Source organism: Canis lupus, chromosome 32, assembly GCF_048164855.1.
Source record: "Canis lupus baileyi chromosome 32, mCanLup2.hap1, whole genome shotgun sequence".
Lineage (NCBI taxonomy): Eukaryota > Metazoa > Chordata > Mammalia > Carnivora > Canidae > Canis > Canis lupus.
In genome coordinates, this window is record NC_132869.1 from 27,013,376 (window position 1) to 27,039,827 (window position 26,452).

At 35.4% G+C, this 26,452-nt stretch overlaps 1 protein-coding gene across 1 annotated transcript in view; it reads right to left on the bottom strand.

The window, feature by feature from the left end:
- Positions 1–286: 286 nt before the first annotated feature.
- ADAM10 (ADAM metallopeptidase domain 10) overlaps positions 287–26,452 on the bottom strand; it is a 126,594-nt gene continuing 100,428 nt past the window's right edge. Inside the window, exons 10-16 of the mRNA XM_072808864.1 lie at positions 23,610–23,793; positions 19,116–19,266; positions 18,128–18,311; positions 17,100–17,208; positions 16,291–16,511; positions 4,344–4,470; positions 287–2,545 (exon numbers count right to left, since the gene is read on the bottom strand). Of these exons, the coding sequence (XP_072664965.1) occupies positions 2,451–2,545; positions 4,344–4,470; positions 16,291–16,511; positions 17,100–17,208; positions 18,128–18,311; positions 19,116–19,266; positions 23,610–23,793 (1,071 nt within the window). The 3' untranslated portion in view covers positions 287–2,450. The remainder of the gene's footprint in view (positions 2,546–4,343; positions 4,471–16,290; positions 16,512–17,099; positions 17,209–18,127; positions 18,312–19,115; positions 19,267–23,609; positions 23,794–26,452) is intronic.

A 26,452-nucleotide genomic window follows, 5' to 3' on the forward strand; every position in this document is an offset into this window, starting at 1 on the left:
ATTTCCAAGATTACTCTGCTCTTCTACCAAGGCAAAGACTTTTAAACATTTTGAATATTGATTAGAAATAACATAAAGCGGTTGAGATTAGCTGCATATTTTTTTAAATGATCATTGTGTGTAGATACAGAGATATCTAATCACAAATTTTTTTCATGGACTCCTAACCTGGAATAAAACTAACTGTACATGTGTGGAAAGAGTCAATTCTCTAAGTAAGAAAAGCTGCCTTGTGGGAAGATCCTTTTGATAGTTCTCAGAGTTCAAAGAGTATGGAACCTTCAAGTTGATTTCATCAAGTCTATTTATTAATGCATTTCAAGTTTCAAAAAACCTTACATCTTTGCACAATACTTTATTTTTTGCAATTTTTAGTAAAAATTTCCAAAGTGAACAAAAAGATACTGTATAAAACACAGTGGACATTAAACTGACAGTAGTATTAGATCTCATTTGTCTTGATCCTTTTGTTTTACCACATCTTGATTTGCAGTGGAAAGAGTTCAGTGCATGTATCTCTTGTCAGAAAACATTTAACTTAGACTCAAAATAAAATAGGGCAGTGTGTACCTGCCAAAACCCTACCACAGGATAACATTACAAGCAAAAAATGTACATGTTCCAAAGTCTACCACACTCAAGAAGTTACTAAGAACTCTTGCAGAATAAAAGTCACCATTTTAGAAATGCAAACCCACTTCCAACCTTTGCACAGTCCAAAAACAAAGGCATTTAAATGATTTAAAAGCAATTACATACATATCTACCTACTTGTTTAGAATTATTTATAGTCTATCTGGGGTTTCATGTACAAAATTTCTCTAAATCATGTACAAAAAGCTGTATTTTGAAAAAAGTCACCACATACTGTACAAGTTTACAAGGAAGAGATCCCATTATTTTCTCTAGCATTTTTGGCCTTGCTGGCTTGCGTCACATTATGAGAATGATTGTGTAAACCTTATACTCTTAAGAAACAAAAAGGAAAAAAAAAAAGCCAAAACACAAATCTTTTCAACGTTTCCTAAATTTGCCTCCTATGTGAAGCCAGAAAAATCATAGCCGTTTACTTCTATTTTAAGTGATGTAGTTGGAAAACAGAAGCAATAAATATGTCACAAGCTTAAAACTTTTTTGTAATGCCCCCTTCCATTCCTGCATAGCAATAAGCCTGTTAATACATTAAATGCTTTTGCTTTCTTTCTTTAAAAAGCCAATTAATTACAACTGTTTAAAAAATAAATTTGGAATGGGACATTGTGCTGTTTCACCTTCACTGCTGTTAAAATATTTTAGGGAAAAAAAATGTCAGAAGGCCTATCTACAATTTTAACTACAGTTGAACAAATCATCCTTCTTTAGTGGTTACCAATGATCAGTGATAGTATGCTGAAAACACTATTCCAATATTTTGATAAAATAAAAGACACAGCTTTTCTTTTCCATATTGGAGAAAACCAAAAACATAATTAGCATACTTTAGATATAAAAAACACAAGTAACAGGCTACAGATAAAAAAAATTATTTCATTGACATAATTTCTACCAAAGCGTGAATAAAATTTCACCTATCAATTCAAAACTGGAATTGAATTAGAAAGTTTAAAATAAGTAAGCAGAAATCAGACGTTTACGTAAGAACGGACTCTGAAGCAGTATGATGCATACGTCCAGTTTGTACACTTAACTGTGTTCTTCAGCGCAGTCACTCCTGTGCTCTTAGCAGCCATTGCATGAAGACAAGATGAAAATCAGAACCAATTCCATCGTTATAAAAAGGTAAATTGATTCTCACTTCAAAACTGCCTGTGTAAAGCATTACAGAATCCTGGACCACTGAATACCACCATTCTCTGTTATCCTGAGTATGTCAATTAAACAGTAATTTTTCATTAAGAGCGGAAAAATTTTATAATACAAAGAAACATCCATATTGCAATTTCTGTTTACAATTGCACACAGAAGTACAGTGTACGTAAGAAATACATGTCTGCATATAACAAGGTATGTACATTGGCAAGTGATGTCTCCAATGTTGAGGTGGTCGAGCCTCCTAGCCTTGATCGGCAGTTGAAAAAAATATATATATATTTCAATTTGTGATAAAAGTTTATCGAGAGCCAAGTTTGCCTGCAAGTGAAGAAAATGCAGCAACGAAGAACAGGGAACACAGGGCACATAATAATATTCTAAGACTTTGTGCCATTAGGTTAAAAATAGCTGTCCATAAGAAAATTGGGTTCCTTTTCCACCCCCCCACCCCCAAATTGGAATTTTCAGGCTTTAAAATTTAAGTAATTCCACCTGGTCTGAGGACATGATCTCTTGCCATTTTGTCTTCGACTGTTATTTGTGAGGGTTTAGTTTGGGGATGCTGATTTAACAGGTGTCTCTTTGGAGTGAAGTTTTCCCATTGTAGGCACTAGGAAGGACCAAGGCAAAAGCTGCAGTTAACGTCTCATGTGTCCCATCTGATAACTCTCCCGGGGCCTCTGACGCTGGGGCTGCTGAATGGGCTGTGGGGGTCTCCTCCTCTTTAAAGTGCCTGTGAGTCACAAACAAAAGTAAAACGGATTTGTTGTGTGCCTTGTAATCTTAAAAAACAAAGTTGCCAATTCAGTAAGAAAGGTTCTGGATCAGCACTAGCCAACAGAAATACAATACGAGCCATATGTGTCATTTTAAATCTTCTGGTAGCTATAATGAAAAAGTCAAAAAGACAGGCAAAATAATGTTAATAATTTTATTTCACTTAATCCAATGTAGGCAAAATGTTATATTTCAAGGCATAATCAATACAAAAATGTATTAATGAACTATTTCATCCTTTTTTGTATATTAAGACTTCCCAGTCTGGTATTTTATATTTACAACATGTCTCAATATAAACCAGCCACATTTCAAGTGCTCAACAGACCCAACTATCAGACTAACATGAAATCTGAGGACAGAATTCATGAGGAATAAATTACACAGTGTCTTTGAGCAAATGACTTAACCTCTCTGAAACTCAGATTCCTAATATGTAAAACAGGGATAATAATGAACTCATATTGTCTATCCATATAATCTGTGAGGATTATATGACAATTCACGTAAAGTGCTTTTTGGGAGGGTTCAATGATGGCTAGGGTTGTTGGGTTTTGTTTTTGTTTTTCTTTTTAAGTTTTTGAAGGTGGAATTTGCTTAAAGTGAAATCAAGTAAAAGAACTGTTATATTATATGAGATAATTGGTAACATACCTAAAGAGTGTCATGTGGTCCTTAAAAATCACTAAGAAATTAATATAAGTTTTACAGTGCTAACACTGTCAATTTATAAAAAGCAATGACATCAAAATCAAATTTCCTGATTCCCACCAAGATATTATCCCAAGTATGACTACTACTGAGTTCTCTTGCCTCAAGATAGGTAAATTCAGGGAAGCAGCTGAGGGAAAAATTATAAGAAACCCCTAGTTTTAAACTACTTTGTGCAGGCTAATAGACTTGGCCTGAGGCAAGAGGCTTCATGAGAAGTCTGTGGGTGGTAGGAAAGGGACACCTGTCATTTAGCTTTCACTCTCCTCCGCCATTGTTATGGCACCATGTCTGTCCCACACCTAGAATGAAGAGTTCTGGAACAGGCATTCCAAGGGCAGCCAGAAACCACAAAAACCTTGGGGAAGGTGAGTGAGAAATAGATGGGAACTAAATAATCTGGAGCAGTTGCTTCCTAATCCTTTTCTTCTCCAAATCCTGGAGCTAATCTAAAGAAAGCCTCCTCCCCATGCCAAACCTCCATGAGACAGAGGTAATGAGTGAAGACCAAACCTGAGGAGTTGTTTTCAGAGATGAAGAGTAAAACTATGATTACTGAAGCCATCATCTTAAGCCCCTCCCACAGGACATCATCTCTATTCCTGCATAAGCATCACCCCTAAGGAAAATTAATTTATGTGCCAGAAAATATTTCAAGAGCAACATTAGAAACAATAAAAGAAGTATAGCTATTAGAATTGAAAAATCAATCATTTATAAGTAGCCTATCACAATAAAACCTAAAAACAAGAAGATTTTAGAATATGAAAAATAAGAAAAAAGAAAACAAGTATTAGGCAAAAAATAAAATTGTCTAAATCTAAATATTTTTAGTGACAGATTAGCATTAAATTGGCAGCCATTAGCTAGATTGAATTGATAAAAAACATACTTAAAAGTCAATAATTCATCCACTAATCTTATTCTCAAAGAGAAAAGTATAGTAAAATTTAATACTAATAGTAAGACTCATTTATCATTCAATTCTACCTGCTGAATGGTTCTAAGTTATAAAAATATATATCTTGCTCAAACTGTCTTACCTGGAAGAGGTTTAGGAGGAGGCAGCTTTGGATTACTACTTGGAGTATGAACACTGCATATCTTAATAAATCCAGCCATTAGCATGATCAGGGCAATTCCCATAAGTAATACTGCCCACCAATAAGCCTAGAAATAAACAAATGTTTCTAATGAAAAAACTAAAATATTTTAGAATATTTCATATTACATAATTTATATACATTACATTTTAATTTGTGAAGAACATTTGTTCTTTGGGAAGTTTACAGATACCATATATAAGCAAATGTAGATTAATTTCTTTAAATATTAGAAGTAAAAAAGGGGGAAAAAATCCCCCATATTTTCACATCCTAAATAAAAACATTCAATCTTACTTTCCTTTCAGTCTCTTTTCTAGATTTGGTTATATTGGTCATATACACAGATAAACTCACATGCAAAACTAGGATCCATTCTGCACATAGTTATACTGTATTTTCTTTTTCTTTCCTTTTTTTTTTTTTTAAAGACTGTATTTATTTGAGAGAGAGAGAGAACAAGCAGGAGGGAGGGGCAGAGGGAGGGAAAGAAGCAGACTTCCTACTGAGTTGGGAGCCCAAAGGTGGGGGGGGCGGGGTCTGGATCCCAGGACTAGAAAATCATGACCAGAGCCAAAAGCAGATGCTTAACTGACAGAGCCACCCAGGCACCCCTATACTGTATTTTTCCATGTTATTGTTTCCTGGTTTGACTATTTCCCTTTGTGGCTTTTTTTTGGAGGGGGGGGGCTATTACTCTTATAAACCACATCTGTTTGCTTTTACAATCTCTAGTGAGTATTACTTGCTTTAAATTATACTTCTAGGGGCACCTGGGTGGCTTAGTTGGTCCATTTCATTCGGAATTTAAGCCCCAGACTACCGTTATGAAATTATTTTTATATATCTTGGTTCTCATTATTTATATCATAATATCTATTATATATATTTATTTAAAGGTTAGTCCTTTTTAATACGAAAAATGGGAAGGATATACATATTCTATAAGGAAAGTTTACCCAGTCTAAGAGGGAATTAAAAATTTCACTTCTAACTTAAATCATATTAAACAAATCAATTAGCTAAACAAAAAAAAAAAAACTTCAAAAATTACTGGTATAATTTTATAGAAAAATTACTGTTTCTATTCTTAAATTCTATTTTGCAATTCGAAATATTTAAATTTTAAGATAGTAATATAAAACAAAGTATTTTTGTATTTTGTATGATGTTTACTATATCTTTTATTAAAAGGTTATTTTATAAGCTTTACATTGGCTTAACACCAACTCATATAATACATATGTAGTTATTGCTACTTATTACCCAAGAACTCCCATTAAAGATTTTCTATGATAAGGAGTCTTATAACAACAGCCTACTATTTCTATCCTGCTTTCTTTATCAGCAATGACAAAATAATTAAAGTAATAAAAACAAAAATAAAAATACATGTTGTGGAAAATACCCCAAGCCATTTTTTCATGTGTGCATAAAGCCTTTCACATACATATATGTATATATATATTTTAATATTTTATTTACTTGAGAGAGAAAGAGAGGGAATGGGGGGGGAACAGAGGGAGAGAAAGAATCAGGCTCACCACTGAGCAGGGACTTACCCCCCACCCCCACCCACCCCATGTGGGGCTCAATCCCAGGACACCAAGATCATGAACTGAGCCAAAGGCAGAAGCTTAACTGACTGAGCCACCTAGGCACCCCAATATATTTTTAAGTTTTATTTAAACTTTATTAAAATTCTGTTTTATTTTAAAAGAATCTCAAACTTACAGAAAAGTTGCTAATACAAAGGACTTTGTAAAATCTGGAATTATCTGAGAGTAAATTGCTAGCATGACGCCCTATTATATACCTAAACATTTTAGCATATAGTTTCTACAACATAAGGGGTTTTCCAAATAACCACAACACAATCATCCAAATCAGTAAATTAGCACTGATAAATTACTACCATTTAATCCTCAGACCCCAATCACATTTTACCATTTGTCACAATACCATCCAATCAGAATTACGTGGCGCATTTAGCTGCTGTGTTTCTCTAGTCTCCTGCAATCTGGAAAAGTTCCACAGTCTTTTTCAGTTTATATAACCCTAACCGTTTTGAAGATTATAGGCCAGTTATTTAGTACTGGAATGTCCCTCAATTTGGGTTTCTTGGATGTGTCCCTATGAGTAGATTTGGTCATATTTAGTAAGATCACAGAAGTGATGCTGTGTTGTTCTCATTGCATCCTATCAGGAGACACACTTTTTTTTATCTCATTACTTACTTATGGCTAACTTGATCACTTGGTTAAGGTGTTATCTGCCTAACTTCACCACAAAGATACTCTTTTTTATAGCCAATGAGTACTTTGTAGGGACATAACTTGGAGCTATAGAGATATCACGTTCTTCATCAAACTTTCAATTTAGTCATTTCATTCATTATTATTCCCCCATTTGCTCACTTTGGCACAATACGTTATTATTCCCTCATGGTTTCCTATTTTACTCAACAGGTTATAATCTGTTACTATCATACTGTGTCTTTTGAACACGTCCCTATCAGTCTTTGAACACTTAACTTTCTGACACAATTAATTCTAGCTTTATCTTGTTCTTTCCCTGTTCCAACCCTGGAATCAGCCATTTCTCCAAGGAGCTTTGGTTCCCTTTACAACTGCCCCTCCTATGTAGATACCCTCCTTATAACTCTTGTACTCTGATATCCCCAAGCCAGTTGCCCCTCCAGCAAGGTGTCCTTCTTACCTTGCTTGGGCTTTAAAATCTCATATTGGTCTTCTTCCCCATTCCATACCCTCCCTACTCTGCTCAGGCTCTAACACTCTGCTCCGTGCCATGACAGCTCCCCACACCTAGCATGGATGCCTACCTTCCTTGCCCTCATCTAATGGCTTTAGGAATTTACTGTTCAGAAAGGGAGAAGGTAAGATATAATGCAATTCAGCCTTATTGCTGAAGATTAGATTTTTCAAAAGAAGCTAACAAATCTCAATTTTTATGTGAAATCTATTTTTAAATGCTGGCACCTCACTCAAAATTTCTAAAAACAATATACAGACAATACAAGACATGTTTACAGAGCTGGATCTTGCTTGGAAACCACAAGTTTATAATCTACTTTTCAAGGCCACTTTTTGTATCCTACTGAGATTGCCAGAGAATCTTCTAAAATTTTCTTTTGTTTTCAACAGAAAATAATTTCCAGAGCATCGCCCTCCCTAGGATTCTTTAGGATATTTCCTTTCCCTTGTGACATATATTTTCCATAGTCTATATGTACAGCCTCTGTCCTGTCCCTATCATCCAGAGCTTTTTAAATATGGCACCTAATGAAGTAGAACCTTTTTCTCCCTCCACTGTCTGCATTTCTGACACTCTGACCCAATAAAATACATAAAGAACTGAAATCACCAGTCTGTACTAATACAAGTGTTCTTCCTGCACTATACCAGTGGTTCTCCTTGGCTGCACATTAGAATCACCTAGAAAGTTTTAAAACTCAAGATACTCAAACCAAATCCCAGCACCAAAGAGATGGGACTATGATATCAATAATTTTCTTAAAGCTGCCCAGATTATTCCATTATGCAGCTAAGACAGAACCACTGGTCTCAAACTTTCTTTATTAAGGGCCAAACAACAAATATTTTAGGCTTGTCTCTGTCAAACTACTCATTTCTGCCATTCTAGAACAAAGGCCACCACACGTAACACGCAAATAAGTGTGGCTGTATTTTTTTTTCCCAAAAAACACCATTTATAAAAACCAAGAGCAGACTGGATTTGACCCATGGGCCATCGTCTGTCAACCTGTTCTATACCCACATACAGGATATTGGTTTGGAATCTATACCTAAATGGATAGCATCCAACACTAACTCTTCAGTTCTAAATCTCTATCCTACCTGCCTGAGAATTTTCAGAGAAACTGAGTATATATGAGAGGCTGTAGAAAGAGAGAGTGCTATGCCTGGGAAAAGGTGCTCAAATCATCAGCACTCACATGCTAAAGGGATACTCCTATCACTGAGTTAGATCTAAGAATTATCTAACATGCTTATTAAAACACAGATTCTCAGGCCACAACTCTACAAATTCCAATTCAGTTTTTCTGATGGAGGGCCCAAGAAACTGCATCTTAAATAAGCACACCAATGATGCAGATGAGTGCCTCTTACTCAGTGTAGACATGCTGGCACTGTGGTATGCAACCATTCTGAGGAATAGAGGAAATCTGGCATTCCCAGCCCTTATCCATCCAGTGCCAGTAGAGCCCTTGAGTTACTTTGACAATTACTATACATTCCCAAATTCCCTCTGGGGAGGAAGTATAACATCCCATGTGATCCAATCCATAAGCACAAAGGATCAATGGTTTTCCTACTACTTTCAGGCTGATGGCTAGCTACAGGACCTGTATGTCTATTCATTCCTCTAACACATTTCCTTTCTTCCAGTCTTCCCTGTTCAAAATCAATTTCACATGGTCACCAGTGTTACAACTACTAAAATATGGAACTGACTATGCCATTCCTCTATGTAAAATCCTTCTTCAAAAGCTTCCCACCAAGAATCTCTAAAACCATTAAACAGGAGAGAGAAAAAAAACAAATCTTAAGCACAATAAAGTACCACAAAGTATAGATATGATTCCACATATATGACTGTAGAAAACAGAAGTATATTATATTCCACTTTAGAATATCTCTATCTCTATCTATCTATCTATCTATCTATCTATCTATCTATCTATCTATCTATCTATCATCATCGGTGCCTGGGTGGCTCAGTAAGTTGAGTGACCAACTGTTGGTTTCAGCCCAGGTCATGATCTCAGGGTCTTGAGATTGAGCCCTATGTTGGGCTCTGTACTAGGTGCAAAGCCTGCTAAAGATTCTTTCTCTCCTCCCCTCTCTCTCTGCCCCTCCCCACGCTTTCTCTCAAAAAAAATTCTTGAAATGGTATTGTTTCTGAAGAATACACAAAAAAATTATCTTGAGAAGACTGGGCCTCACAGGGAAAAGGTGGCTTATTTTTCAAAGCATTACTTTGTCCAAAAAAAAAAAAAAAAAAAAAGGCATTACTTTGTCAATTAAAAAAAAAAAGGATAATCACACTTTCAAAAGGAAAAATGTAAAAACAAAACATTTTTTATTTAAAAAAAATTCATACTTATGTGACTTCTTAGGTGCTCCCTATTCATAAAACATCCATCTGACCCTCTACTAGTCCTTAAGAATTTAGTTTTGGCATCACCTTCTTCAAAAGATATTCCCTAATTAGGTCTTCCATATTTTCTATGAAAACACCAGGCAGAAATGAAATTTCTGTGTTCTTGTCTTCTCTAATCCAAACTGGACTATAAGCTCCCTGAATTTATATCCTATAAACTCGGCATCTATCCCACAAAAAAAGTACCTGTTGGGACTAGTTATTACAGGTAAATCACTATTCCAAATACCAACTTTCTTAGGCATTTCTAAATAGCTCATTTGTTTTTTTCTAGATTACCCATACATAGAAATAATGTAACAAGGCTCTTACAGAGTAAAAAATGGTGATTTTGATATCTGATACTAGTTTTTTAGTACTAAAAAGTCTTAAATGCAAGTAGTATGACAGTAACAAAAGCAGGTAAGAGAGAAACCCTAGATTTAGTAATGGTTATAACCGTAGAAAACAAAAGTCAAAAGTTGAAGGTCCAGTTGAGATCAGTAGACATTTACTAAAATACAGTACCCAGGCCCTTAAGAACTTTCAGTCCCTTTTAGCAGTGTTCCTGGACTTCCTCCAAATATTACAGGTAACTACATATCTCAAAACCCCACAGCTTGAGATGTTTTAGTGACAATGACAGCAGCTCTTCAGAGTTTAGTGTGTGGGGAAATGAAACATCACAGTGGTGAGAAGACAGCAAGAAACACTAAACAAAACAATGGTGTACTTGAGATTATAGTAAATATGGCCACCTTTGGAGAAGGGTATTTTTTAATGCTCCCTTTAAAAGAAAATTATCATAGAATTGGTTAAATGTGAAATTGCTTTTCTCTTTTATACATGTTATAAAATCGGAGGAAAGAATACCAAACCAGGCTAATAAATGAAAAATATGTTTCATCTTTAAGAAAAGATCACAATTTATCCACTTGCTAGAATCTGAAAGGAGAGCCATCATTTACTCAACAAACACTTAATGAGTATAAATTATGCACCAACCCTTGCCTTTATAGATAAAAGGGTGATAAGTGAAACTTCAGAGACAAAGATAACCAAAAGGTTAAAATACAGCCTTGCAGTTACCAAGCACTAAATCAAGCCTAAGAAAATAATCTACATAGGAAACAGACAGATGTTATTCAACACAGTCATTTACATAGCTGACTCTTGATTTTGGCTCAGGTTGGGGTTCTGAGATCGAGCCCTGAGGCAAGCCCCACACTCAGCGCACAGTCTGCTTCTTTCCCTCTCTCTCCCTCTACCTCCTCTCCTCTTGTGAGTACGCACATGCATGCACACTCTCCTTCTAAAATAAATAAATAAAATCTTTTAAAAAATCTACAGAAAAACTCAACCATGTAATTTTTTCAGTGAATGTTTCAGCGTCTGACAACTCACTCTCAGCAAATGCACTCAACTTCCTCTGGCTCACAGAGTCTTCTTGGACCCACCACTCCTGTGGTGATCCTGGTTTTGCTGTCCCGTGGCGGCAGAAAGCTTTGCTTCTATCCTTCAGAATATAATGTTGTCTAGACTCAATGTTCTTCCAACCCGCAACACCCCCATGGGCCACCCCTCACAGCAATCTGCCAAGCAGAAAGCAACTGGCCACTAATCTCTTAATTACTCTAAGCACAGTCCCAGCCAGCAGGATAAAATACCACTGAGAGAAACCTGATGATATTACAGCTTCAAAGTTAAGATAAATGCACAATTTTTATTCTTTTCCATATAAATTATGACATTTAAGAAATCTGCTTCATTCATCTAGCAAATATATACTGAATCCTTACCATATGCTAAGCCCTGTAACAATACTGCAGTTTTGTTGCTCAAGTTTCACAAGTGACAGCTATGTGGCCTATTCTATTAGGCTATGAAGAAGGTCCACACCCCAACCTCCATTTTAGCCTCTGAGAATGACAGAGTAGAAAATCTGTCATAAGCCTTTGAACAAGGAGTCCTTACACTACAGAGACTAAAATAATGGTTCCCAAACTTAAGCATGCACCATCGCAGTACTACTGACGTGGTGGCTCCAAGTGAGGCCTGAGAATTTGCATTTCTATCAAGTTCCCAGACAATGCTGCTGCTGCTGGTCAGGGGACTACACTTTGAGATCCAATGCTCTAGATTAGGCATTGGCAAACATTTCCTCTAAAAGGTCAGATAAGTATTTTAGATTTGGGGAGCCACACAGTCTTTGTTGCAACTACTCTAAGTACAAAAGCAGCCACAGAAAATATATAAATGAATGGGTGTGGTCGTGTTCCCATAAACCATTATTTATGGACAATGAAATCTGAATTTCATAATTTGCAATGGAACATTATTTCAATTTTTTTTCAACTACTTAAAAAATGTGAAGCCATTCTTAGCCTGTGAGCCATACAAAAACAGGCAGTGGGTTAGATCTGGCTCTTAAGTCATAGTTTGCTGACTCCCTGGTTCTAGATGAATGGTTGGTTCTCAGTCCTGGCACCTCACCAGAAAGAGCTAAAGAGCTTTTAAAAGACCCAGATACTTAAGCCTTGAGATTCTGAATTAATTAGTCTAAACCCTAATTAATGAACAACCAGGAATAAGAATTACTGATCTTAACCAATGTTCCCCCAAGTAACTTCTAAGGATATTTAGGGTTTAATAAGCCTTTCATGAATAAAGGTTTCTGGGGTCAGGTAAGCTTGGAAATGAAATCTAAGCTTAAAAAAAATCTAAATGACTTTTTTTTTTTTACTACAGGACTTTATCAATATTCTCATAAGTATCTAAAAGGGGACTATAGTATGCAATGTTTCCCAGATCCATTTGTCCACAAAACCTATGGTTCTAGCGTTTCATGAAGAACTCCGGAAACAATAGCTTCAATCTTTCATAAAAAATAAGAGATACTTAATACTTGGGGTTCATAAAGTTACAACAAAATATGAGAGAAGAAATTCATTTAAAAGTGAGAGATACAATTGATTCTTATCAAAATAATAAAAAAGAAAAACTCCTGATAAATCTAAATAAATTAAGAAGAAAAGAGCCACAAAATAATAGGAAATTATTTTAAAAAGATAGAGAGGGGAACCTGCATGGCTTAGTCAATTAAGTGTGTGACTCTTGATTTTGGCTCAGGTCATGATCTCAGGGTCATGAGATTGAGCCTGATATCAGGCTCAGTGCTAGGCATGGAGACTGCTTGAGATTCTCTCTCCCCCTCTGCCCCTCCCCCCACCCATGCTCCGTATCTTTCTTGAATATATAAATAAAAAGATGGAGAAATACAATGATAAATTTGAAAAAAATTAAAGTCAAAGATGGTTTTCTACATCAAACCTAATACAAAACATGTAGAAAATATGAACACATTAATAACTATGGAAAAAAGTGAAAAAGAATTACCAATGCCCTCAACCCCATTTTTTAATAAAGGAGATAAGGATGGAGGGTCTCAACAGATTTCTCGGGGAGTGCTCTCAAACTTTTGAAGGACTAGATGACTCCTTGATAAATCCAAAGGCTGTTTATCATTATCTCCTTACCAAACACATTGCAAGCACTCAGCAAATATACCAAACGTATTTTTTTTTTAAACACATTCAAATTATTACCAAAAACAATCTTTCCCAGAAAAAAAAGTAAGTTTTCTCACATCATTTCCATGATAGCAGCAGCAGTCAGTACCACATACCCTGAAAAGTATGAAATTGTTCAGGTTCTTCTTACTCTATGCTATCTGAGGAGAAAAGTTGCCAGAGTATGCTACAGAAAGGAGACAAAGCCACTGGCCCCAATGGAAAGGAAAGTTAGTGAAACTAATCATCCTCCCTTTCACAGCTTCTTACACCATGGCATCCTAGTAACCTAGCTTATTACTAACTAGAAGGACACTTTCCTAACATGATGAAAGACGAAAGCATGAAGTATTCATGAACAAAATAAACTCTGCTATGCAAGTGAACTCTGCATAGGGCACTAATGAGACAAATAGCTTCTAAGAAACTGGATTTTTGTTATCTTACTGTTTGGCCTGGGAATGCCCACAAATGCAGCAATAGCCTTGTGATACTCTCCAAGTATTATGAACCACACTATCTGAAACAGTGGCATGGGAATGTCAAGAGTGATATAAAATGAAAGAATTCTACACTCACTCAAGGCAAACTTGCATAAACCTAAAAGTGCATATACCTAAAAGTGCCTGATTAATCAAGTTTCAGAACACAAGACTTCATGTTGTTAAGTCATTGTAAGAAGCATTTCACTAAATCCTCAAATCTAAATATGAATAAAGATTTTATTTTTTTAAAGATTTTATTTATTTGACAGAGGAAGAGAAAGCACAAGCAGGGGGAGCAGCAGGCAGAGGGAGTAGCAGGCTCCTCACTGAGCAAGGAGCCTGATGTGGGGCTTGATCGCAGGGCCAAAGGCAGACACTTAATGAACTGAGCCACCCGGGCACCCCTGAAAAAAGGTTTTAAAAATACTTTTAGGGGCATCCGGGTAGCTTAGTCAGTTAAGCATCAGACTCTTGATCTCAGCTCAAGTCTTGATCTCAGGGTCATGATGAGTTCAAGCCTTGTGTTGGGATATATGCTGGGTATGCTGGGCATGGAGCACACTTTAAAAACAAAACAAAACAAAACAAAACTGGGATTAAAAAATAATACTTTTGAAAAATCATTTCCATTAAATATTTTTAAATGGTAATGAATGAGCTTTTGATATGCTAAATAAAAGGAGTCAAAATTAGAGATAATGGAAAAAAGCAAAAAAAATACTATTTTTAGATATGATTCACTATCTAGAAAACCTAAAATATCTGGCACAACATATACTCAACAGAATATAACTCTTGAGATCTCCATTACCAGATTACTTTTTTAAATATACTGTCCTCTATAGTTGACAAGTATACCAGATCTCAACTTACTCTTATTAGAGATAATTGGGGGGGGGGGGGGATTGGACTGAAATGAAAAGAGGGAAGTACAGGGGCAAGAAAGGTAAGCTACTTGAAGTCACAGAACTGACAAATGCCAGAGGACGATATGAATCCTTGCATAATTTCCAAGCCTATATACTCTTTCCATTTAACAACGTGCCAAAGGCACCTTTAGCTTAATGGATATTTTTTTTAATAGCACAGGAGTACGAAAATGAGTAACATGCTTTAAGGAGATCTAAGTCAACTGACCCCTTTTTTGGTTTAAAACCTAGGTCTCCTAGGGGTACCTGGCAGGCTCAGTAGGCAGGCAGAGCATGCAACTCTTGATTCAGGGTCGTGAATTCAAGCCCCATGTTGGACAGAGAGCTTAATTTAAAAAAAAAAAAAATTTTAAGTATTCTCTAAAAATAAATACATCCCAGGCCTCCTAAATCTAGGTTCGATGATCCTTCTACCTCACAATCATTGTGTATCTAAAAACCATATATTCTAACATGCAAAGTATTATTCTTCTTATGTATAATAAATGCCATTTTTAAAAGATGGACTGATTGACAGACTGATTTGAGAGAGAGAGAGAGAGAGCGTGTATGAGCACATACAGGGGCAGGAAGGGGGACCAAATGGAGAGGGAGAAGAAGAGAAGCAGACTTGCTGCTGAGCACAGAGTCTACTTGGGGTTCCATCTCACAACTCCGAGATCATGACGTGAGCTAAAATCAAGAATCAGAGGCTCAACCAACTAAGCCACCCAGGTGCCCCAATAAATGCCATTTTAATACTGGAGATAATTCCAAAGTTTTTATTATAAATGTTATTACAAGAGTACCAAAAAGAGGACAACCCGCAGATGACTTTTTTTGTGCTTTCAAGGTATCCTCAAGTCCTGAACACATACAAAAAATGTAAGGAACAGTTTGGGAATGGGGGAAGGGAGGAGGAACCGAGTTCTAAGTCAATTTCCAAAGCAAACTCATTCAATTCAGATATAGCACATGCTCAAATATATCACTTGCAAATTTCCTACTGATATTTTAATGTAATCACTTAGAAACATGAATATTTAAGTGAATTCAGATAGTCATTCTCAGCAATCTTTTAAGAAAATTTCAGGTAATTCAACATCTGTACAGCTTAGAGAAATGTGAGCTTAAAAATAATATAGTTCAGTGGATTTATGCCAGAAGAACATCCATAATCATTAACAAATCTGCAAAAGGCTCTGTATCAGATCTTAACTGTTCAACATTTCCGATCACTGACAAGATAAAGACCAAGAAATTATATTGAAACAGCAGAAAAAATCTTCAGAAAATCACCAATTTCCTTTTCATATCTCCTGTTCAGCAAAGTAGCTGTCATATTGAGGCAAGGGAGAAATATAAAAAGCAAGCAAGGCTTTCCGAAACAACTTAAGGAAAATGCCCTAATAATAAAATGCCCTAATAATAAAATGCCCTTTTTTCTTTTTCCAAAGAAAAAAGGAACCCATTGAGGAGAAGAACAGGGGAGCAGAGTAAAACAGAAGGCTCCCATCATCTACCAACTAATCTATGAGCAATACACATGCAGAGATTCTGATCACTTTAAAAGAAAATAATACGCAGGGATAGCTGAACTTTAAAAATCATTCTTCCAAAAAATTCTAGGATAAATAAGAAAGAAGTGATTTTCTTATAACACTGGTGACTGCTGGCCAAGTAAAATTACAATAAAACCATGTTAAGATAAGGTTTCTTTATAAATAAAAACCGTACTTACCACAATCCATTCAGCAATGTTTTCATAGAGTTCTGGACTAAAAATTGCTTTTTTAAGCCTAGCTAGAGGACCATCAGCATCTACTAATCTACACCGCATGAAAACATCACAGTAGCCTCTAAAATCATTGCAAGGAGATCCAGGTTGCAAGGTGATGGTTCGACCAACGAAGTGCATATTCCACCGGGAAGACCCTGTACTGGCACAAGTTGATGGATCCACTGGAAAAGAAGTGCCAAATATAAGTTGAAGATCAGATTTCCTACCAAGCTAGCTGGGGAGAGAGGGAGGAAAGGAAAAAACTGCCTAAAATTATTACCATGACATGTTATACAGACTTTCATTGGTTAGGCTAGATAACACCACTGGTAATTTGCCTGAAGCATGCAATATAAACAAATAGCCAGTAACTCTTGACTTAGTTCCTACAATGGCTTTAAAACTAACAGTGTTTATAGTAATTATTGCCATAAAGTTGGCAGGTTTTTGTCTAGCTTATCATTTTTAAAACACTGTAGGGACCATAATACTAGAAATACAATGCTAAGCCACATTTAAAACTATCCAAAGAGGATTGGTATAGGCAGAAATTATCTGTCCAAACTGTATATCAAAGTTTAATGCTTAAAATTTAGGGAAAAAAAGGGTGCCTGACTGGCTCAGTCAGCAGACCATGCAACCCTTGATCTCAGGGTTGTGAGTTCAAGCCCCACATTGGGTACAGAGATTACTAAAAAAAACTCTAAAAAAATTTAGGAGAAAATTAGGTTTTAAAATAGATTTCATATTTTGTATTTTAAAAGCCTTACTCTTCTTCATACAGCAGACATGGCATAATTCCTTATCATCTTTGCCATCTGAACTGGCACAAGTACACTCCTCCAAGCCATATTTCTCACAGATAGAACCTGCACATTGCTGAAAGGAAAATAAAAAAAACAGTTATTTAATCCCTATACAGTCAAACGTATTGCTCAGAGTAACAGATATACACCTTTGATGCTGAACAATTAGGTAGAAATACAAATGGAAAAAAAAAAAGCATAGATTAGTTTCAGAAATGGATCATATAAACAAACCTGAAAAAGAGTTAAGTGTAAATAAGGTAGCAAATCTTTAAAGAAACGTCAATTTAAAAAAAATCTAAACAAAAAAAAAAAAAACCCAGAAAGATTAGATGTGCATCAATTTTACACTGGTTATTATGACTCCTTTATGAGAGGAGAAAAATGAAATCTCCCTCATGTAAAGGAAAGCAAATATTTAGCCAAGAAAGCTTTAAAGGCTTCACATTCAGATAAAATGACCAGAAAAGTTCTTTCATGTAGGCTGTTAAAATACTAATTTATAAAACTCAAAAGCAGTACAAAGTCATATGCTTAGCTGTACAATTATTTTTCTCTAGAGACTATCAAACACATGCAGTGGAGGGGATCCCTGGCTGGCTCAGCAGTTTAGCACCTGCCTTCAGCCTAGGGCGTGATCCTGGAGTCCCGGGATCAAGTCCCACATCAGGCTCCCTGCATGGAGCCTGCTTCTCCCTCTGCTTTTGTCTCTGCTTCTCTCCCTGTCTCTCATGAATAAATAAATAAAAACTTTAAAAAAGAAACAAAAACACATGCAGTGGAAAGATGAAAGTTAAGTCAGTAACTTAATCAAATGCCACCAGGCACTTATGCCACATGATACATTCATGGCTTTATGGGGAAACAAACAGGGATATTATTGAAACAGGAACCAGGATCAATTACTGTAACTTTGCAGCTTTAGGTAACAATTATTCTGAACAAGTAGGTTTTATAAAACTAAATAAAAAGCATATAAATCAAATGCTTACCCCATTAATGCATACTTGTGTATGCCGATTACAGTCTGTAAAGTTTGGTTTAGGATCAGAGGCTGGGCAGAGAGCTGTGATGCCATTACATATTCCTTCTTTTGCACAGTCTGAATCATCCCGACACTTCTCAGTTTTTGATTTGAATGCACACTGTGCTGTACAACAGGGACCTTGACTTGGGCTAGAATAAACATTAAAGCAATTAAAGAAAATCACTAGCATATTTCCTATATACATAGATATGGTCCTGATTTTTAAATCATAAATCTCATCTTTTAAAGATGAGTATAAAACTAGTATAAAACTTCAAATTCTGGACTAAGAGGCTACTAAATTTCATATTCCATAAATGGAAAAAAGTGACCGTCTTGTTTTTATAATCAAGGCATACTATATTCATTATTCTTATTCTACTTGAGTGAAAGGCTGTAATAGAAAATGGATTTAATATGAGGTGAATTATCAGTGTGTTTCATAGTTATATCATACATTAGTCAATTCATCAGTTTTTTTCACATTTATAAATGTGCTAAAATCAAACTAGGATACATAGACCATTTAAAAAGTACTGCACAAACAATATTCTATTGTTTATTATCTACCATTACTAAAGTAATTTTGATAAGTGAAATAATTATATGACACTAAGTTATAAGAGTCTATGAAATCAGTATTACCTAAATATTTAAATTTAAGATCCTAAATATATGGATGACAATCACATTTTTACGTTAGGAACTAAATAGTGTATATTTTATTGAGCATCTTTGCCTGTTTTTTTCTTTTAACACCTACAATTACAAGTAGCTCAATCTGCCAACCATAATAAATTCATCAATGCTATGCCAGAAAAATAAACAAGACAATAGCAAATAAAGACGAAGTTTCAAAACCATATGCATCTCTTAATGTCAGTTTTAAATTGGTCATAACTGTCTTCGGGTGACCAGTGGCAGCATGAGCACTACTGGAATGGGCAGCATACCTGCACTGCTTCCCAGGCTTCAGCTTGCATTTTTTCCCCTCTGGTTGGTTTGCATCATAGCAGCACTCATCTTTACACTGGTCACTATAGCCACAATCACATTCTTCACCTTGCTCTACCATCCCATTTCCACAAATAGGTTGGCCAGATTCTGAGGAAAATCAATAAAACAAAGTAAGCACTGTTTGCACACATTAATTTGACTTAAAATCCACAAACTTTAGAGCCTCATAACAAAGGGAAAAAGGATAATTTGATGAATACAATAAGGAGAACAAACTAGGAATCTCAAAATTAGAAGACCTAAATTCAATTCTAACAGTGGTTCAGCCATTAACTAGCAATGTGGCCTTGGGCAAGTTACTTGCCTTTTTGGGGGCCTCAGTTTCATAATCTGTAAAGAGTTTTGCCATTATAGTCCCCTCTAAAGTCCCTTCTGGAAGTGGTAACATTCTATTTAGGCCATGCCACATTGAATTTTATTTACATTACATAAATATGAATCAAGGCAGTGTTTCATCAGCCAGAAAAAAAAATAAATCTTTTGTGTTAACAGAAAATTTCAAAAATTTCAAACATACACAGAAGTAGTAAAAGAGTAAGTATAATTGAACTCCCATGGACCAATCACTTAGCTTTAACAACTATCAACAATATGCTATAAACAATTCCACTTAACCTATTCATTTGTTCTTGTAAATACTCCAGGATGAATCTAAGAGATACAAGTTTTTTCTTTTTTAAATCTAACCATAATAGCATTATTAAATCTAACAAAATTAACAATATGCCTAATAGCATCTAAAAGCCAATCCATGTTCAATTTCCTCAACTGTCTTTTTACAACTGGTTTATTTGAACCAAGTTTCGCACAAGGATCCTCAACCCATGGTTTGCTTTTAGTTGATATGTCTTAAGTTCTTTTAATATGTAACATCCTCCCACCCCCACCTATTTTTACACTATTTATTTGTTACAGAAATTGGGTCATTTTGTCAACAGAATTTCCCACATTGTCTTTGGCTGACTGTATCCTAGTCAGTAAATAATTTTTTTTAATGTACATTAATTTGCTCCTCAGCTAAATCCAAGTTCCTTAAAGGAACTACATATTATTTATATCTTTGTATTCCCAAGGAGGCTAACAGTATTGGGTCAAATCTTGATTCATTAAGATTAGATAGTCTGGTTTAAGCACAGTGAATAATTTTAGAAAAACTTTTATGCTCTCTCTTGAAGTTCTTGAATTTTGTCAATGGGGTTTTAAATCAGAAGAGGAATGCTACTCTTTATAAGATCAGGAAAAATCACAGAACTTTAGCATCTTCAGGAAAATGACAAAAATCAAATGTCTTCACTTTCTGGAAAAGAAAACCAACTTCCAGAGAGTCTGTGACTTGCCAGAAACCATATGCCCCAGTATGAGCAAATCGAAGACCAAACCCAGGTTTCCGGGATCTAAAATCTGGTGCTCTTCTCTTTCTGCTATGTCAAATCAATGTGGGAAACAGTTGTAGCACAGGCTTCAAGCTGAGAACTGAATAAATACAAGGGAACACATCTCAAACACATGAACCCAACACAAGGCACATGTGAATGCAACCTATTGTAGAAAGACTAGCTTTATATTTAGAAAGTTCATTCTTACCGTTAACCATATCAAATATTAAAGGAAATCTTACAGCTAACTCAAGTTCTAGCCATCTCTTTCATTTTATACCACCTCTTCTGTTCTCTAAAACTAGAAGCACGCACATGGACATATACAGTAAGTAATAATGACTTTATCATTTTTCTCCCAAATTATACATCCTATGAATTCTGAAATGATTATTACTAGACTTTAGAATAAAGTCAGAAAATCTCTGAGGCAATATTTACTACACACTGGTTTTTATCTCATATAGAAATATTGCTTTAAATAAGCTAGAACATGTAGAAAAGGTGCTGTTTAAATGCAAAAATGTATTTGATACATCTCATTATAATTTAAGAAATAAATCTCCTTACCATAATACCTATAAAACAATATGTTCATTTTTTTTTTTAAAGACAACTTCAATCAGAAACCTTGTTGTGAAAACCCAGTTTACAAGTTAAGATCTATATAGCACTTCTACATTAATATGTTTTAGAAAACAGTGATATAACAATAAGAAAAAATGATAGCATCAATATAATTTAAATCTGCCCTTTTGAAATAAATAGAAGGCCTTAAAGGAAAAAGCCAGTCAATATGAGTAAAAATTGAAATTTGGGCCTGGTCAAAATTTAATTTTTACCCTGAGAAAGGTTCTGTGAAGAGAATAAAACAGCAAGCTACAGACTGGGAGAAAATATGTGCAGATCAATATCTGACAAATGAATAGTATGTAGACTATATAAAGAATTTTCAAAACTCAACAGAAAAAAACAAAATCCAGTAAGAAACAGCCAAGAAACATGGACATTTCACCAAAAATATACAGATGGTAAATAAGCACATGAAAAGATGAACATCTTTAGTCATCAGAAAAATACAAACTACAACCACAACCACAAAATATTACTATATACCTATCAGAATAGATCAAACAAAAACAATAAAAATGCCAAAAGCTGGCAAGGATGCAGAGAAATGAGAGCACTTACACACTGCTGATAGGAATCTAAAATAATATAGCCACCCCAGAAAACACTTTGACAGTTTTGTATAAATAAGAGCAAACAATTACTTTATGATCAACTGGATTCCAGGGCATTTATCCTAGAGAAATGAAAACTTATGTTCACATAAAAAAGCTGTATACAAATGTTTACAGCTGCTTTATTTATTCATAATAGCCAGAAACTGAAAACGGCCCAGATAGCCTTTAACAGGTGCATAAACTTTCTAAATATAAAGCTAGTCTTTCTGGACTAGTTTGGATTCAAATACACCTTGTGTTGGGTTCATGTGTTTGAGATGTGTTCTGCTGTATGTACTGAGTTCTCAGTTTGAAGCCTATGCTACAACTGTAAACAAACTGTGGTACATACACACCATGGAATACTACTCAGCAATAAAAACAAACTCCCGATATAGGCAACAATTTGAATGAATCTTCAGGGAATTCTGAATGAAAAAAGCGAACTCAAAGGTTACATATTCTATGACTACATTTTAGAGTGACAAAATTTTAGAAATAAAGAATGCTTTAGTAGGGCAGGTGAGGGGATACCAGGAGAGAGGTAGGTGTTTTGCCCTCAAACTTATTTTGGTGAAACAGGACAGAGATCCAAACAAACATAATACAGGGTAGAATATTTAGAACATATTAAATGCCACAAGAGACACATAATAGATGAACAGATAAACAAAATGGGGTAGTATCCATACAATGGAATATTATTCAGCCATAATAAGAATGGCATTCTGATACCTGCTACAATTTGAATGATTCTTGCAAGTTTTACGCTAAGTGAAATAAGCCACACACAGAAGGCCAAATATTATATGATCCCATCTCTATGAGATACCTAGAACAGGCAAATTCATAAGAAAAAATAGATTAGAGGTTACCAAGTAGGAAGAGAGGGTAACAGGAGTTACTGCCTAATGATTACAGAACTTCTATCTGGAGAGATGAAAAAGTTTGGAAATGGGTGGTGGTAATGACTGTATTTATCACTGTGAATGTACTTAATGCCACTGAATTGTAACTTAAAGTTAGTTTAGATACAAATTTTGTATATTTTTATTTATTTTTATTTCTATTATACATATTTTGTATCTTTTTCTTTACCATAAGGCAAAAAACAATTTCACAGCAGCTTTATTCATATTAGCCCTAACCTGAAGAGCCCAGGTGTTCATCAATAGGAGAGTGGATGAGCAAAGTGTGATATATTCATACAATGCAATATTCACTACTCAGCAATAAAATAGAACATTAATGATGAATCTCAAAACACGCTGAGTGAAAGCAGCCTTCCACAAAAGATATAAACCATATGAAATAAATACTTATATGAAGTAAAACAAGCAAAACTGCTCTACAGTGAAATATATCAGAATAATGGCAATTCTCAGAATTGCCTCTGAGTATCTGTTGGGGGCAGAAATTGACTGGGAAGGGAAATGAAACAACTTTCTGGGGTGTCAGAAATATTCTGTATCTTGAAAGGTGCATAGGATACACAGGTAAATGCATTTGTCAAAGTTCATTGGTAGACTGACTTACTGTGCAACATTTTACTTATGTTAAAAAAAAAAACAAAAGAACCAAAAACAATATTGGACTTTAGTTAATTATATAGGCTGAAGTGTTTAAGGGTGAAGCATACTGATGTCTACAATCCACTTTAAATTGCAACAACAACAACAAAAAAAGGGATTGAGGGATGGATAAATTATAAATAACTGATAAAGTAAATACAGCAAACTTTTAATAGTTATGAAATATAGGTGGTAGGTGCATGAGTGTGTCAAGTTTTCTGAATGTTTGAAAATATATGTTGGGAAAACATACGTACCAACAAAACAGTTGTTTCTCTTCTTCTCAAGAACTTGGCTTATATTTCTAATACTACAGAGTGAGAATTTATTGTTGTTAAGTTTGTCCCCGGATGTTGCTCTTGCATACATGATGTAATTGCCATTTTCTTTTTGTCCTAAATTCTTAGATTCTCCTGGAGTGCACTCTGTTCCAGAATCATGCTGCCAAACAGAATATAGAGTTTCATAAACAGGAAGTAAAATAAGATTTTCAGGTCATCTGATTAAATGTAATTTTCTCACAAAAAGAACAACAGAAGCTTGTAGACTCCTCTAAAAAGATCCTACAATTGCTTTAGACTGTGAGAAGGAAAACAATTTGCCGCTCTTTAGGGGTCACTGTCTTAGCAGGGAAGGAAAAATGAGTGAAGGTCTAGCCACAACAATTAACAGCTCTGTAAATAGGGAGTAGAATGGAGGACAAACCACCATAAAGTCCATCAAAAATAAGCTCTCCAGGGACACCATTACTATGACTAGTTCAGAGAAGACAAGAGGGGAAAGACAGGAAACAAAAGAGAATGGCACAAGGCTAAGTACATACAAGATAGTCATCTAAGAGAGCTGACTTATTAACTTGTGCATAAGAAAGATAAGTAAAAGGTATTTTTTGGAAGATTGATTATGTATGTATATATGTATTAATAAAGGAGAGAGAGAGAGGGCAGCTCTGGTGGCCCAGCGGTTTAGCGTCGCCTTCAGCCTAGGGTGTGATCGGGTCCCACATTGGGCTCCCTGCATGGAGCCTGCTTCTCCCTCTGCCTGTGTCTCTGCCTCTGTGTGTGTGTGTCTGTCGTGAATAAATAAATAAAATCTTTAAAAAAAAAAGGAGAGGGGAGTTGGGGGAAGGAAGAAGGAGGGAGGGAAGGAGGGAACCTAAAGCCGACTCCACACTAAGCACAGAGCCCAACAAGGGACTGGATCCCACAACAAAGTCAATATACTTCCATGACCAGCCCTGTGATCAACTAACAGACTACTACCAGACCACAGAAGCAACCTTGCCTTCCCTCCTCCCCAGGAGATACGCATTTAAGAAAACAACCAACCAACTTCACAATGCTCCTCAAACAACAATTCAGAACAATTCAGAACAATGTCAGAAAGGGGAAAATACTTGGGTCCTAGAGTAGCAATCCTATTTAATTAAACTGTGATTTGAATATGTAATAATTCTACCCTCCAGAAAGAAAGAATGCCTGAGGGTATGGTATCATGTTTCTTCTCAGAGCCCATCAAAATCCTTCAAATTAGAAGCAACTATTTTTTTTTTTAAGATTCTATTCTTTTTTTTTTTAAAGTAATCTCTACACCCAACATGGGGTTAGAACTCATGAAGAGTTTCATACTCTTCCAACTGAACCAACCAGGCGCTCCCTGAAGCAACTATTAAAAATAGGACCTCTACAATCACATTTATTCTTCTGGTACCTCTTGCTGTTCTCCTGAACCTAGATTTAGCATTTAACAACTCTTTACTATTCTCCAATATTGCCTTGCTTTATGTTTTCATTCTACAGAATTCAATTTGGTTTATGATAACATAGGACACTAGAGTTATTCTCAGCATTAGAACTTTAGAAAAAGAAACAAAACATCCCAATACTGTATACCTCTTGATATTATCACAGAATATTTTTATTTTTTAAAGATTTTATTTATTTATTCATGAGAGACACAGAGAGAGAGAGAGAGAGAGAGAGAGAGAGAGTGGTAGAGACACAGGCAGAGGGAGAAGCAGGCTCCCTGCAGGGAGCCAGATGTGGGACACAATTCTGGGACTCCAGGATCACGACCTGGGCTGAAGGCAACGCTAAACCGCTGAACCACCCGGGCTGCCCCACAGAGTATTTTTAATTCAAAAAATATTGTGTCCAATATTATACAAGGAACTAAAAATATAAATATGAATTTAAGTACTATCTCTAGCCCTCAAAAGCCTATATTCTATTTAAAAGAGAACGCATATTTTGATATCACTGGCTCTCTGCCCGATAAATCCATTACAGGTATCACTAATGAGGGTGCCTGGCCAGCTCAGTTGGTGAATATGCAACTTTTGACCTCAGGGTCATGAGGCAAAGAGCTGGTCTGCTTGCTTGATTATATACATACATAAACAAACAGGTATCACTAATCAGTTACTACTTTATTAGCCCAGAGGATATTGTAATGGACATGAATAATTACTATTAATATTTTGGTCTACTTCTTGACTTGTACCTAGTCATATCATATTTTAATATGAAATTTGAACTATACCACTTATACAGTTATATACATGGTTTCTTTCAGCTTAACAGTATAAGGCAAGCACTGATTTTTAAATGACTGCAGAGCATTCCAGGATACTTTCCTACAGTGAGGCCATTTGCGCTGCTTAAAACTTTTTGTTATTAATAAATAAACCTGCAATGGATACATTTTTAATACAAATAAATCTTTGACAGATTCTGCATTTTTCTTAGTTGGATTCCCAGAGGTAGAGTTTCTGAGTTAAAAGGTCAAATACTTTAAGAGTCTTTATACATAGTGACAAATGACTGACAAAAGTACTCTAACAATTTACATTATATAACAAGATGGATCAAGATTTCAGTAGGCAGAGATGGGAAGGAATCGGCTTCCTGGCAGAAAGAATTTTAAAGGACTATAAATTACTTAATTTGACAGAAGAGGGCCGTTAACACTGGAAATATACTTGAACCCAAATGATGGAAAACTCTAAATGCTAAGATAAGGAAACTATATCAGCGATTATCAGCAGGTACAGAAGCAAGATTGTAAACTGAAGTGACATGATCAAAACAATCAGAACTAT